The following is a 16,217-nucleotide window of genomic DNA, read 5'->3' on the forward strand; positions in this document are numbered from 1 at the left end:
CATATCAAAGCAGGAACAGATGATGCACATCGACTCTTGTCTGTGTACAGCAAGTACAATGAAGACAAGAGAGTACTTTTACCATTGTACCATACTACATGACATCACCACTGAATCTGACAAGATCTCAGTATTTCATTGGCTACTTGTACAAATGCAGACGACCTCTGTGAACTAATTTAAATGTTACCAAGTACCATGCACTGTGAGCAAACTAATCCATGGTTTTGCATTGCACATATGCTTGTCCTTGTTCAAGGGCAAACCAGTCTCTTGCACACAAAATCTTCATAAAACTGGTGATTTCCTGTTGTTAGTATTGATCACAAGGAATATTAAAAGGATCCTTGGTGACAATTATGGGCTAGGGAAACTACTTTTATATGCTTTGCTATGCCTTGCCTGTTAATTTTTGCTTCCCTCATAATTTCTGTAAATGTTCATCTTCAGCTTGTCACCCCGTATTCCTTTAGTGTTACTCTACATATGAAATATGTTTTCAGTAATCATATAAATAAAGCCAGCAATGGAGACACCTGATATGATTACATTATTGATCCGTACAAATTGTTTAAAAATACACGGATCATACCCGCATTCACACATGAATTGGATATATTGGACAAGAATATGGCTGAATTTATAATTCTCATCTACATTTTGACAGTGGCAAATAATGGTGTTCATCTCAAATCAGAAATGTCAACAAGAATATTAATCTGTTTAATTTGGTCTTTCTTTGCTGGGCTGTACAAAATGTCCATGAAATAGACATCGACAGGTTTTGTTTCCTGGAAGTACTCTGTGTAATTGATGCGGAAAATATCAAGATTGGCTTTGATTTTAATTTGAAAAGTTATAAAATTGAATTTAGAATACATAATAATGATCGTTAATGTCAACAGGTGGGTGGAATTTTTCCATAAACAACGGTAATTGAATGTAACAACTGACAATCAAACGGCAGGATTACATGAATATCAATTACACTCAGCAAGTCAGTAATGTGATGAGGGTTTTAAAGTTGTGCTTTTTACTTGAAATTTTCTCTTAATTACTTACGAGAATCCGTCTTTAAAGATCTAATATTGAGAATATTATGAACACCGCTCACTTACATTGCAGATAGTAATGAGGATGATTCTGATTAGTTTGAAACAATTATTTGTGAACTTTTGCTTTACATTTGGAAACATCTATCAATTCGGTGAACGTAAATGACACATGGTTGAGAATTCAATGCAATAACTTATAATGGAACTTGATTAAAACACCAGTCACAATTAAATTATTACTCTAAAAGCATCTTCCACTTTTGCCAGTTTTTAATCACCTTTCACCGGCATGGTTTGGCCCAAACCCATAATTAGCGATGCTGAGTGTGGACCTGTTTACAGGGAATTAGGGGTGAAAAGGTGAAAATAACACAAAATCAGCCACAACTATTACCATATTACAATTTTTCTCAGTGTGTAATTCATGATCATCCAAAATTAAATACATTTGTACAACACATCACCAGCGGTGTTTTCTTCTGATGATATGTACATGCAACAATGATTGAAGAAATACTGGTTCTTGAAAAGACCATTCACTCACCACTCATACTGTCAGTCTCAGAAAATCTATACAACAATATTTTCTTTCCAATCTTGATATGTGATTTATTCATTAGAGAAATCACTGGAAAATGAAATGCTCAGAAATGCTCCCTGATTTCATACTCTGGTAAATCATCATCTGCTGACTTAAGATAAAGAACTGTCTAAAATTTTGTCAATAATAATATGCAGATACAATATCTGTACCTCATTTCTAAAGTCAAAATAAGTCCCAAACAGAAATAAAGCATAATACATTCTTGGGTAAATATAGTATATTATGTCAGAAATAAAAACAGTTACACAATTTATTGCCAAGTTAACAAAGGAGTGTAGATAGATGCAATGCACCAGTACTCACCTGTTTATAACGATACATAATTACAGTTTGAAGTGTATCATGTCTTTCAAATGAGCACAACACAATCTACTGTTGTAAACCAACTTTGTAATTTCATTCACTTACATCTGTATTGAAATACTACTATATGCACTGACAGCATGTCAGACTGATCAACTAAAAATGCATGCTTGTTGCCCATTACCCAGAATGCTTTGCCTAGTTATTGACATTCATCAATGGCTTCATAAATATTAAAGATCAAACCAATTAATTTTAGCCAGTCTATGAAATAATTATACCGATCTATGTAACAAATAATGTATTTAAGTAGGAGGTGCCTTGGGTTTAGATATTTTTACAATTATACTTTTCTGGTCTACTAATAGGCCAAACCCGGAATTCGAATCTACCACGGTACAAACAAAGCCATGTGCGCAAAACGCGCACAGACGTACATGTATTTCCATACGCGTTCAGTACACATGTGGGTTTGTTTGTACCGGCATCACGTGATTATTTGGGCGTACTGAGTATGTAGAACGGCGTACGCATCGCGTCCTTTTTATTCCGGAGTAGAACCATTGTGTGCAATCATTTTGACGATCATCAAGTAAATGTTTTCACTGTTTTTGCTTTTTTTTGATGAAAAACGAAAAATTTAAGCTTTCCCCACAGAGTCAACACAAGGATGGCACCCATTTTGAATTTCAATATCTGTAAATGTTAAGTAATTTGTTTCTCCAGCACCAAAAGCGCACAGTGAAACCTGACCTTCACTTTTTATTTAGAAAGAAAATGGTTTAAAGTTTCCTTGAGAAAGGTTTGAGTAAAGATTTTACTACCTTAAACACCACAGTACTTTTTGAGTTTTACATAACACAATTTCCAAACACATTTACCAGGCTACACAGAAAGAGACTGACGATAGCATTGCCACCTGGGTGCAGAACAAAACATTCATTTACAGGGATCTTATATTTTGAACCATCTATGGAATTCATTTCAATTTTCACCAATTGGTGACCCAATACTGAAGAAGAGCATTCTTTTCTCAATGAATTAAGTTATTTCACGGTCACTAGCAAAGGCTATAAAGCATCATTAATACTTGTACAGTATATATATGACATTACAGAACCCGAAACAAATACAGACTCCATGGATACATCATCCAAATGTTTCAATATTTTCTCATCAAGAATAGACAATAAAATGTCATCCGCAAGAAGAAAAACTAAATATTTTTAAATTGTTTGAATTCCAAATATCTGTATTAGCAAGCACCTGACCCGAGAAAAAAACTGGAAAGATAGTCTCTTGAAGAGTATATTATCCTGTGTTTATAGCTCATTATATCTTTTCAAAGAAAAAAAAACACAATTATCAACCTATTACATTCTTTTTATAGTCATTAATGCTTGACAGTAAAATTCAAATTAAAGTAATCACAATAAAGAATTGGCATTTTTTTCTTTAGAATTCTCTGACTATACTTACACATTTGTTACAATTCTTATAACCTAAAAAGTCTTGCACTAAAAAGTCAGTCCGGCCAAACAAACTTACAAATCACAAGGCCAAAATAAAACTTGGTTATGGTTAGCATCAGCAATCACAAGGAAACTTAAAAACTACAGTGTGCATTGAAGGCTAAAATAGGCAATACATTATACAATTCTAAGTTGTCGGAGACAGAGGCTGAGAAGTGCATAGAAGCTAAACAGTAGAAGAGCAATCACAAAATTCATTCCTACTTTCTTCATATCCTGCGGTAGTAAATAGGCACTGAATTCTGTGGTTAAGTGGAACAGGCGGTGTGCTATGAAGAGGTAGATGGCAGTGGCCAGGGCAAAGTTCATCAAAGGGTACCCTGGGATGTAAACTATCAACTCTTTTGCACCACTCTGCATGTATACATGTAACTGTGATATGTAAGTTTCTAGGGTGATCTTACCAAGCCAGGCTAAGAGGCCGACGTAGTGTGAGCGTAGGATAGGGAAGAGGTTACGGAAGTACAGGAAAGCTAGTATTGGAATGAAAGAGGTGTACGGATGAACTCTGTTATAGCTGTATTTGTCTTTCCACATTATCGACCAATGCCAAATGAAAACAACAATAGAGAAAACAATTCCTATTATAAATTTGATGACAAGGCCAAGTTTATAGTGATTTGGGTCTTCTTTTCTCTCAAGCCACTTCATGAATTTCTCATAACGTGGATAGTTGTACGCACACAGCATACCAATTATGGTAGCATAATGGTCAAGCCCAGCTCTGAATAGCCATTCATGTGAAGATCCCTTGTAGGACAAAATAAACATGAACGGCCAGAACACAACCTTGCCAACTCCTGGGATGTCAAAAATGATTAAATTAATAATGAAATAGGCTGCAAACTTGATAGCTATCTTCTTGGGATCTGTGTTCCATGAGTTCAGAATACGCATAAAGGCATACACAGAGAAAAACCAGTAAGTATGCATGGCACATATGTAATACAGCATGTACTCATTGTTGGTCACCGTGGCAACAACGATGACCAAGAAATTCAGCCTCCATAACATCTTCAACATCCTCCAGAAGTGAAGTCCTTCCTAATCCAGAAGAATGAGAAATTACCTGAAAGAAACAGATTTTGAGATTTGTCAAAATTACATGCCGTAATGTTGAATAGAATGTTTATCAGATGAAACTTAACTGATACCACTGACAGTGGAATTTCTATACGCAGAGAATGCTGACTTGACTGAATCAGTTTTCTAAAGAGTTTAAAATCATTATATTTTGTTGTCCTCATTATTTTATAAAAGGAAAATGGTGGTGAAAGCAGGAAGTCACTTTCAAAGGAATGAATTCCAGCAGATTTTAAAAACACACACTTGCATATTTCATTACAATTTGAACAAATCTGAATAAAGTCATCCTCAGGAAGCTGCACACATAATATCAAAGCTGTCTGCTGACCAGCAGTTATTAAGAAGAAGATTTTTTACCAAAAATTTTTTTGCTAATATGGATATTTTCAACAAATTCATAAAAACAAAAAAAAAGACCGTTCACCATTATCTTACACTGCATCTACATCAAATATAAAGTCTGTAAGTGCTGCCGTTCTCAAAATATCTGAGTGGTCGGACATTCTCACAAATGGATATACAGACATACATACATGCACACATACAGACACCAGACGGATACCCATCCTGAAAGCGTCTATAAAGTTCTATAGTCTATAGTAGCTACAAATGAGCTGTCTGAAAACCATGCAACATGACACCAGCTGTTCAACATGCCTAGACTTTTTTAATTAATGCACACCATCATGTTACAAGGTTTTGTTTTGGATTGAATTCAGGCTGCAATCACAAACACCTCGTGGGGTGGGGTGGGGGGGAATCTGCTTGAGAATGCTGCAAAAGTTGTGAATGGGCTGTTTCATAAATCCTAAATATTGTGCATTGGAACAAGCGACTCACTGTAATCTTTGTACGGCTCTATAAAAAAAAATTAATGTTTCTGTTGACACACAGAACAAAGAGGCTGGAGCAGTTCCATGTGATCTGGGTTGATGCCTATGGGTGTGAGAAAGTACCTGTATGTTTGTGTATGTGTCTTTAACAATATATACAAAATACAGAATGTGGTTTTTTTTACAATTTATACAATTTACATTTTATTTCAGAAACAACCCAACACATATTTCATATCAATCAGAGACAGTTTTGTTTTGAGTAACCCCCAATAAGTCTCCAAATCCCTTCAAATACCCCCCCCCCCCAAAAAAAAGAAAAAAAAAACAAACCTTGATATTTTCAAATCCCCCCAGTCGGAATCCCCCTCCAGAGGAATTTGTGAACTGACTTAAATCCATCGTAAAGTTAAATTCTCCTTTCATTATGATAACAGCAATATGCTTCTTTAACTTCAATATTATTTGCTACAAAGTTACCACTGACAATGCAGGTGCAGTGCAATACATCCTCAAAATTTCATTTTACAACACTGATGGCAATCTTCAAATTATTTTGAATCATTGTATTCAGTTTTGGTATTACTATCTTTATTTAAGGTCATCAACGCTAAAAACATTTTTATGTAGCATCATAACCATTCAAGGGTTTGTAACAACCAGAGTAGGTTACCAACATCAGCCTTAGATCTCAAACTGAATACATGCACATCTGTTACAGCTCATATAATAAAACTGAATAAAGATGTCTATAGGATTACATTTCCATTCCATAGTATTCTCTGTGCACACAGGGTAAAATGATCCGGCTACAGAATTCAAACATACAATTTCACTGGACGATCATTGTGTTATCTTTGCTTTGATTCTGTTTGCTGTTTAAAGTGAGAATCAATCAACAGCTGAATATGTTGCACTTGACTCTCAAATTCCTCTATAGCGTTTTAGGCAGAAGCACTGGTATGATAATTGGCTCAAAAGCGTAACAATTGTGCATTTACTGTAGCACAGTCTCTCCATCACATGGAGGGATGGAGGGACTGTGATACAAGACTGGAAAACATCAACCATTCACTTTGCAGTTTTCCCAAAAACACAAACAAAATATGGTAGTTTACATTTTCCAACCACATTACTTCATATGTAAAATTAATATTAGACGATGGATGCAGCACTGTTCACAAAGAAGAATAATTTACTTTTTATTGAGTAAGATGCATAATTTCTATAAACACATTGTAACTCCAATTCTTTTAACATTTTTATGATAAATTCATACCGGTATGTACTGGTTTGTCACTGGTGATCAAAGCAAAGCAGTCAGAAACAACATGGCCAGTGCACAAGTGTTTCCTTCACAGTATAAACTAAAACTGAACTGGTGAATTACAGGGGCACATATGCTCTGATTCAGTTTCATAATCTGAGAAATCAACGCACAGACAATACCACTTACCAAAACCAGTCATCCATACATAACAGGCGATGAAAATGCGGATGTAATTATAGGTTTCCTTGGCAGCAAAATAGTGATACCAAACAAACATAACTTGCATCCAACCACGCCACTCTTCAGTTTGGTCTCTATGGAAACAAATACATGAATAAAGTACTGCAAAAGTCTTGATATCAACAGTTTAGTGTATTTAGGACTTCTGAAATCTTTGTCCACAGATTTTTGTGCTTGAACTTGAGTCCTTCAAAATACTTCATGTAAAAGCTACAACGAATTTTTCATGAGGTTTTCAAGTTTGTTAACCAGTAAGGTCTGTCCTAAAAATTATGCATTCTCTGTATTGCAAGCCTGCACATCATTATAGAAATAACGGGTGATGCGCTGACCATAAATGTTTATTTATGGGCAAGGGCAAGAGGAAAGCAAAAAATTAACGGGCAAGGCTTGCCGAGCCCATTAATTTTGGCTTTCCTATACTGTAAAAATTTGGCAAATCCGGAGATGTTTTCAGAAAAAAAGTATCTCAACTTGGCCCACAAGTGCTCCATTTTATTTTGTGATTGATTATGATATACATTTCAGCTGTAAAGTTAGGATACTTTGAGTTGTTAATCTTATTATTCATATTCACGGACATGTAAACAATCCATTACTGTTAAATTGTGGTCAGTCACATGGTTCAGCTCGACCAATCAAAATGCAACGGGCAGGGCATGATAATATAATAATAAATAGGACTTTACAAAAGTAGTGTCACTGTCAAATATTGGTACACCTCTGCCATGGACCTCCACAGAGTAAAACAGGGTGATCAGTTTTCAACACAATGGATGTGGAGAGATTTATTGCACTGTCAGATATCACGTCATATAGACCATAGTTATTATGATTATGATAATGTTCAATTGTGGACAAATTTATTTGACAAGCTGCCTGTTTATAACAACCCAGTCATATTGTAAAAGCTGATATTTTATGTATTTTTGATATATTTTTAACTACACTTTTGAACAAAAAGCAATGAAGAAATACAGCTACATGTAGACTGTAAACTTTTATGCGTTGTAATATGTTTTACATTTTTTAGTCATGAAAAGTAATCATAATTTACTGCTAGACTTCAGTGATGAAAAAAAAATTTAAAACAAATTTCTCCTTCACTGTTTTTGTTCCATTGGCTTTTATGTGGAAATGATGACAATGAATAGTAGCGAAGGCAAACAGTTTGACTTACAAATAACATTGTAAGTTTACATTTAATTTGAAACGAATCACTCGGGTGTAAAATTCTATCACAACGCTTACCTGTTGATCAGTTTGTCAGCAGTCGTCTGGATGGTGAACCCAGTAGTCACCAGGCACAGAATTAATAGCAGGAATAGAAAGAGATCCCTGGAATAGATCCGCTCTCCTGCCCGGAATATGTGCTGATAGTCACACAGATAGAAGTAGAACATGATACCACCAAAGATGATGAGATAGTACAGAAACTGATCAAAGCTAGGTGGTGGTTTAAAAGACGTAAATGCTGCTCTCTCTTTGCTGGCATTCTTATTCTTACTGTCTTCAGCTTTTTTCTCTGGTTTACTTTCATCTTTTTCTGTCAAGTTTTTTGCAGGTATATTTTCCTGCTCCATTTCCACGTTTTCCTTTTCGGCATTAATTATTGCTTTTTCAATCTTTTCCAGAACCGGCCCATTCACAGAGGTCTCTTTTCCTTCCTTGGAAATTTCCAATGAATTTGTTGACTTGTCATGATTTATTCTCACAGGACCGTTTGTCTGCGCTTCGACATCCTGTTCCTCTCCTTTTGTTCCCTGTGTCTTTCTGAACGGCACACGCAATAGCCAGAGAATAATTGCAGTAAGCCATAACAGAAACAGGGTCAGTTGTGCAATGGTTGGTTCCTTGTAACCTGCGTGAGACGGCAGCTCTCCAGTCAGAATGCTTGTCTCTGACCCATTAGTCAGATGCAATTTTGTCTGCTTGCTGGCCCAGCGCTGAAACTGGTCAAGAGTTTCCTTGTAGTGGGTACTGTCTGCCATTGTGGAAATTTGGAAATTTGGCAAATTATATACTCAAATGATCTTGGCACAAAAATACAGAATTTGGCAGTGAATTTTTGATGATGCTGGGAATAAACCAATTTTATAGCAAGTTCAAGAGACAATTTTAAACACTCTGTCACTGTATGTAATGTACACAATTACTGAAACTGTTTCAGTTTTTGTCTTCCCGTTTCAGCACAATATAACATGCAGAACTTCAGAACAAACAAGGTGTGCAAGACATTGCATCGGTGTTACCATAGAGACTGCAATTACAACGGATCATAAATCGATGAAGTCAGATTCTTACAGGGAACACATAGGAACCAAATTCAATTTCCAACAATGGTCCTTAGCTTGTGTGACTGGTCATCAACTATTCAGCAATGTTGTCTTTTACACGGCAGAGTGATTCAGCAAGTGTTACGGAAATTTCAGTGCAGTTAACAGCAATGTACCCATACACTGTGTGAGGTTAACTTCAATGTTCTGCAAGGCCACTCCTTCCATAGCCATATCATACTGCACCGTCCCATATCAGCATGTACTCACTGCCACAATGACGGAAAAATCATATAAAGCACAATGGTGTGGTGAACAAAGTGCAGCTTAATTATCCAAACAATCAGTGCAAGCTGTTTTCCACTTCAAATATCCCCACCAGCTGTCCACGTGTGCACATGTGCTTCACCACGGGTCATGAACCATGTTGGCTTCTAATGCATCACAGAACATGAGCTGTCATCCCCAAAGCTTGCCTCAATTTCACAGCATGGAAAGCCTTACATGTATATCAATCCTGAAAAGAAGACAAGAATAAACAACACTTAAAGGTATATAGTCACCTGTAATCTAAATATGCCCATATATGGTCAAAGGTGCGTTCCTTGGTATTCAAAATGCCCATGCGAGGGCGCTGTTTTTAAAAAGCAGCCACCCGCTTAAAATCTGTGATTGGTTAGATTTTCTACTTCCATGGTAACTGTAGAAAAATTGGAACAGGTGACAGTATACCTTTAATTAACACACAGCATATACAGTCAAAGTGAGTCCTGAAGCATAAAACAAAGCCATTCAAGGTTTTCAGTTCCCCATGCTACATATACGTTATGGTTTGTATTAGTAAATAAAAAAAGATGACATTTATATTCAAAAAACTTTACACTGAAAAGAGAAAATAATGTACAATAACTGTAACAGCTGTAACTTACAAGTATAAACATGTGTGAACAGGCAATGGGCAAGCTATACAACATTCAACATAAGTACGTCTGTTCTCTATTACAATTTGACTTCTTTGACCTACTGTCTCCTTTTTGTTTGACATGTCTGCCAGTAAGAAACAAAAGGAGACTATTTTTAGTGGGGCTGGTGTATATATAAACTACACCCATTAAAAATAAAGGTACAAAGTTGTTGAAGTTACAAATATAGGAAAAGATAACCAACAAACAAATAAACAAAACGTTTTCCTGCTCTGAAAGATGCTTTGTTTAATCAGTATTTCACCATAAAAGGATATGAGTACATCAGGATATTTTTGAATAAATATCAAATTACTCAAATAAAATACATCATCAATCAGACAAAGGGATGGACCAGAATTCTGTCACAGCTGTGATGTAAACTCTAGTTTAACTCTCCTTCAATTTGCTGTATGATCCTTTGTTTTCTGAATGAAAACGCTCAGTGGATAAGCTATTACTTAATACAGCTAAATGCAAATATAAAAGGTCACGACTACTCACAGGCGCACAGGCCGAATAAAAAATGTGTTTCCAATAATCCGACCTACTGAAACCCTCTGACCATAATTTTCTAGCATTTCCAATTTAAATCAAGCATGATTTGGTCAAACTTTGCTTTTTTTTTTTTACTGGTCACACCCAAATGAAAATTAAAAGAAGACAAAGTTCCAGACTGACCTACCCTACCCTACCCTGAGAGCATGTTAACAGAAACCATATATTTTTATGCCCTGAGTACTACTGTACAGCACTACTAAGACCCCTGCCCTTTTGCTCTGTAGCTATATTTATTCATACGGGCTGATGGAAGCTAATTATAGTGAGCCCTCTATGTATTCTTTGAGTCATTGAGGAATTTTTGTGATTTCCTTGAATCAACCCTACACAAATACTTGTATCATGTAAACATTTCTTGAGTCAAAGAGAAAGCTCATTCAGTGACAATGAAATTGGTTTGGCAGGCACTCTACCAAAGAAAACTTTCCAATTTATATTTCTGCCAGGGAAAAAGTGGCTTTTATATTTCCAAAGAGATTGTGGATATTTTGATTTCTCATTGTAAGAGTAATTACAATTGTGATTGTGATAAGTCCGAGAAACTCAAATAACATTCCAAGTTATATTCCAATGTTAATATCCACAGACCACAGAAAGTAAAGTCTTGTTTGCATCCGAGTCTGAATAGGTTTTTGGAGTTTTTTACATAAACTACTGCCTTATCTTGCAGAATTTTACATCATTGACATAATCTGTATACTTTCTCAGAGCAGTCACATTACCACCCTGATGTAACATGGTACCTTTTAGAAGCATTGCTTACACTCAATGAGAGTGTTGTATGAGAAAACTGTGCAATAAAGTCTGATTGATTTTGTGTTAAATTTAGTGTGTGTGCTTTTTAATCGCATACTTTTCAAAAATTTGGGTGGATGTAAAATAGAGAATTACTTAGTTTGGCCTGATATTTGTTCACTGATATTTCTAGAAATAAGCATGCGTTAGCATGTGTGTTCTGATGATCACCATCATCTCAGTAATTACTGCCACAGTTCACATCACAAGAACATTGTAAAGTTATGAGTTTGAGTATATAAACCACATTGTACTGTATAAATAATATGAACATTGTCAAGATTTTCTGGCATTTTCATGAAACTGTTTGTGCTATTTTAATAGAGACTAAATGTTGAATGTTGTAATCAACTGGTAACCATGGGCTGCACGTCACCACAAACATGTAAGCTACTTGTGCAGTAACCTGTGTTATCTCTTGCTGTATTCACTTAAACATACAGACATACAGACGCCACCGACCTAGCATATAAACTCTCTTTGGTATAATATACCCATACCAAATATGAGTTAAAAATCATTGTAAACCGTTCACAGTACACTCTCCCTATCTGATGATCTACATATCTATCTGTCTGTCTACAGTACATTGCCTTACTCTAATCAACGAGATCCACAATGAAAGATACACGTAAGGCAACACAATAAACATATGCAAATGAACAAACGTGATATTACTGTTCACCTTTTTCGTCTAGAATTCTTTTCAAGGTCACTAGTGACATCATCAAAATACAACATGCACTGAACCACAGTGCTATGGCGGTGGAAATTATCCAATATCAACAACTCTGTTTTTCAAGTTCCTTAAATTGGTATATGTATAAACAAAAGGAAACTATCACCACATTAGGTATTTCAGTGCTTATATGATCAAAAAAGATACCTGAGCGATGAACACATACCATACAGTCAGCTTTGATAATCTGCATAGTTGAACAATTTAGAGGTTGCACAGACCATGGATGTCTCGTTGTTTATGTCCATGCATAGACGTTCTCTTGTATAAAAGAAAGGGTGGGGCTGAACACACACAAGAGATGGCAATAATGAATGACAATAAACTAAGGGTGTAAAAATCCTTCAGATGCTGCACTATTAAAGGTGTCAATCTGGCTAAACTGGAGGATATTGGGCCCACTTCTCATCCCTCTCCTCACCAAGCTTAAAGGCCAGGGACTTGGTCCCCGGGATCAAGTTTGTTTTAGTCTATAAGAGGATAAGGAGTGTTATAGCCTTTTGTTTTTCCATTGAAATTGTAATCTAATAAATAGATTTCCCTGCGAGACAATCTGATATCTGATGCCAGCACAGGCCTTTAAAAATTTAAGCCTAATGAATGCTATTCGTTAAATGGTGTGGCATCTGTATTTTTGTACAGGAATTTAATTGAGCTGGAATTATGGTACAAACCTATCACACATAATGTTGGACATTTGTAATTGAAAACTAGAGTGAAGCAGTAAAGACATTCTTCAAAACACTGACTGACTGTATGGCTGTAGCAATCCGTGAAATCTATCCCCCTTGAAAATCACACATATAATACCGTTACAACAACGAATTGAAAAACCAACATTGAGACACACTGTGTAACAGTAAATAGTGAATACAATTTCTCAGCTTGATATCATCAAACATACAAGTATATGCATTGCTTGTTGATCTGCTGCGTATTAAAATGAGCTTATCTTAAAGGGCGGCGGTCATCGCGCTGCGCATGCTTGTGAGGGGGTCCCCCTTGTTGTAAACATATCCAAGGCCGCCACATTAAGTCACGGGTTGATAACAATGGTTGAGATATGACCACTTGTTAAAACGGCGGCCAGTCTGTCACAAGCATTCCCTCTTACCAAAGGTAACACACAATGACAGGTCAATTAATCTGAGTTAAATATCTGCTGAATATTGACAGGACTTACACATTGTATTGAGATCACATTTGATCATGATTTTCTTGAATTGGGCTCGGCTACTCTTATCACTCGAGCATACTTGAGAACACTTACAGTACGCGTGTTACAGTAATATGCCAACACACAAATGACCGGGCTCTAGTCCACGACATCGCTGGCAAAGATGAGAGCTTTATTTCCAGGGGCCCAACAGGAGTCCAGTCGACAATAATTCAAGCGAGCAATACCTGCGCTGCAGCAGCTGAGCAAGGAGAATCTGTTCCATGGTCTGCGTGAACGTCATGGGTGTCGAGAAAACAGGGTATATGGCACCCCGTTCGGCTGTGAAGAATCCGACTCCACTACGAAGTTTGCCCCCATGGTGTAATACAACTGTTAATTCTGAGTACAGGTGTCAAGTCAAGCAAAGGACCTTTCATAGGTCTTTTTGTTGGGTTATCTCATTTGAACGAGGATTCAGACCTGTCCAACATTCCGGAGGTAAAGTTTGCGTAGCAGCGGTAGGCCTATACTAGGCCATTCGATCACTGTCATGAGCTCTCGACACATCCCTGTGTAGCCGTGCGACTTTCCTGCCAAATGCTGCTCGTTTTGTCTATTTTTCCTGTAATTTGACAATTTCTTGCCACGTATAACTATAAGTTAGCAATTGTGATCAACAATGGGCTGTGAGTCAAGTCTGTCGTGGGGCCAGTACGATGTGGGGCTGTATTCTCTTATATCCGTGTACATCAACGCAGTGTCTATGGTCAACGTGATGACTGTTCAACCTTATCAAGCAAGCATCTCCCGTGTCCTGCTCTTGCTTTCCGATCATTGTGTGTAATTTTTGTGTGAGGCATTCTGCTTGTTGTATGTTGATCATTTTATTGATGTTTTATTGCTATAATGTACATAGCATTGTGTACAACCAACGTGACCACGCGCGATCAAAACCCCATTTGTTCACTGTAACTTCGTGCAGTAAACTCGGCGATATAATGTGTTGAGTGTATAATTATCTCAATGTCCATAGCTTTACATGAGTTTATAAATAGAAATGCATCACTAAAGTTCGTTTCTGATCTTAATATTTTACTGTCGCATGATCTTGAGTCTTATAGAGGCATTTACAAATTGAGGGAAGGCTTCGATCTCACTCCGATGGAAGTTAAGAAGGCTAATGTTTACAAAAATTTATGTTTATCAACAAACTAGGTATGCACGCGCAGCAAGACGACAAACGCCCTTTAAAGTCGGGCAGTAAATATAAAACGGAAAGAATTCCTTAGGGCGAACCCATCCCATTTTTTTTTTTGGGGGTAGGATATACAACACCTTTAAGTGTACTAATCCTAAAACTAATACTAACCCTAGACCCCTCCAAAAGTTGTATATGATGTACTTCTTCCAAGGAAAGTCTACAATTAAAGTGATTTCCAGGCATGAAGGGGCCTAAAGGAACTATTTTCATATAAAATCTTTACTGGTAAAACTTGAAAATTCAATTCAATTCTTTGAGATTCACAAGATGTTGAATCACCCTTACATGCCTACAGCAGAGTCTGAGTAGGAAACAGCCAGCTGGGGGGAATTTTCAATCTTACTAACTTGGTGAGCAAGTAGGAATTTCTGATGATTTGGGCTTTGTGGAGTGTATTTCTACTGTATTAGGATAGGTACTACTTTACTTGGGCATGTACCTTTTAAAAGTTACCTGTCCCAGATGACCGGTTATAATTTCCACAAGGATTTCAATCACTCGTGACTGTGTGAAAGCTCTATGACAGAAAATGCCTGTGGCAAATTTCATAGAGGTACCACCCAGACCTCCTTGTTATTTCCCATAAATGTCCTACACTTCACATTTCCTGTTGGTGTACAGAATATATCAAGTGAAACACAAACGATGAAATTCCAAAGGAGGATGCAAGCTTGGAGGGTATAACCACAGTCCCTGTGGCATAATCATAGATCCTAAAAAGGTCTATGGTACGGTATAATCATGGACCTAGGCTAAAATGCGTTATACTTATAGTTATGTACCTGAGGGCGTGTACACATGGTACAACTATTAAACAACAACGCACACTCAAAAAAAACATGGACTAAATGGAGGTAGAAACGAGTATAGTATACCTCGTTTCTACTTCTATATATCATGTCAATGACTCCGCGACAGACATTGAAAATCAACGGGTACGGTCGTGCACTGTGAACGTGGCAGTGTAAAACGGCTATTAAACTGATGAGACTTTGTATGTCCATAGACAGTCCCTTACGTAACCACACTGAGGAGAATCTTGAATGTTATTACTTTGGTAAACTGTAGCTTTCAGCATTATTTGGACTTTACGTCTCACCTTTGGCAAAATGGCAACAGTATCTTCTTCGCCGGTACAGCTCGGATGACCTTACCGCATGTTTCATTTTGAGTCAGTCAAGACATTCATGGTAGGGCAGGGCATTGAACTTTGCCCTTTCGTGAACACCTTTCTACCTATATGGTACAGAAGCAACTGCTGGTCAAAAAGTTGACAAAGTGCTTTCAAGTAGCCAATCAGAAGGCATAAGAGAGATGACCCATGGTACCTGTTGCGGCTGACCGCCGTGCGTGTGTGTGGATGCGCCCACTTACGGAGATGGCAAGTTTAAAATGTAAGGAGGCAGAAACCATTAATACAGTACACATTCGTTTTCAAAACTTAAACAGCACATTACACATTTTTTTAGTTCTAGAATTGTGTCGGTTTCAGGGTGAATAATGTGAAACAGCCCTGCATCACCGCTGAGAAGAAAGGCGAT

The 16,217-nt window shown here is 37.0% G+C and overlaps 2 protein-coding genes across 2 annotated transcripts; both read right to left on the minus strand.

The window, feature by feature from the left end:
• Positions 1-1,230: 1,230 nt before the first annotated feature.
• Positions 1,231-15,933, minus strand: LOC139116150 (uncharacterized). Its single transcript, XM_070678696.1, has 5 exons — positions 15,776-15,933; positions 8,175-9,716; positions 6,870-6,997; positions 2,524-4,563; positions 1,231-2,323 (listed from the first exon to the last, which is right to left on the minus strand). Exons 2-4 carry the CDS (start codon positions 8,912-8,914, stop codon positions 4,511-4,513), a joined length of 921 nt encoding a protein of 306 aa, XP_070534797.1. The 5' UTR covers positions 8,915-9,716; positions 15,776-15,933; the 3' UTR covers positions 1,231-2,323; positions 2,524-4,510.
• On the minus strand, positions 3,612-4,508 carry LOC139116411 (uncharacterized). Its single transcript, XM_070679048.1, has one exon. The coding sequence runs from the start codon at positions 4,506-4,508 to the stop codon at positions 3,612-3,614; it is 897 nt and encodes a 298-aa protein (XP_070535149.1).
• Positions 15,934-16,217: the final 284 nt, after the last annotated feature.

Source organism: Ptychodera flava, chromosome 17, assembly GCF_041260155.1.
Source record: "Ptychodera flava strain L36383 chromosome 17, AS_Pfla_20210202, whole genome shotgun sequence".
Lineage (NCBI taxonomy): Eukaryota > Metazoa > Hemichordata > Enteropneusta > Ptychoderidae > Ptychodera > Ptychodera flava.

What these genes read in the sequence shown, in the direction of transcription:
- LOC139116411 (XM_070679048.1), bottom strand. Translation starts at nt 4,508, where the DNA reads ATGTTATGGAGGCTGAATTTCTTGGTCATCGTTGTTGCCACGGTGACC.
- LOC139116150 (XM_070678696.1), bottom strand. Translation starts at nt 8,914, where the DNA reads ATGGCAGACAGTACCCACTACAAGGAAACTCTTGACCAGTTTCAGCGC. An exon ending in GCTGACAAACTGATCAACAG is followed by an intron (nt 6,998 to 8,174) that starts GTAAGCGTTGTG and finishes TTGTTTCCATAG; the next exon opens with AGACCAAACTGAAGAGTGGC. An exon ending in TGTATGGATGACTGGTTTTG is followed by an intron (nt 4,564 to 6,869) that starts GTAAGTGGTATT and finishes TGTTTCTTTCAG; the next exon opens with GTAATTTCTCATTCTTCTGG.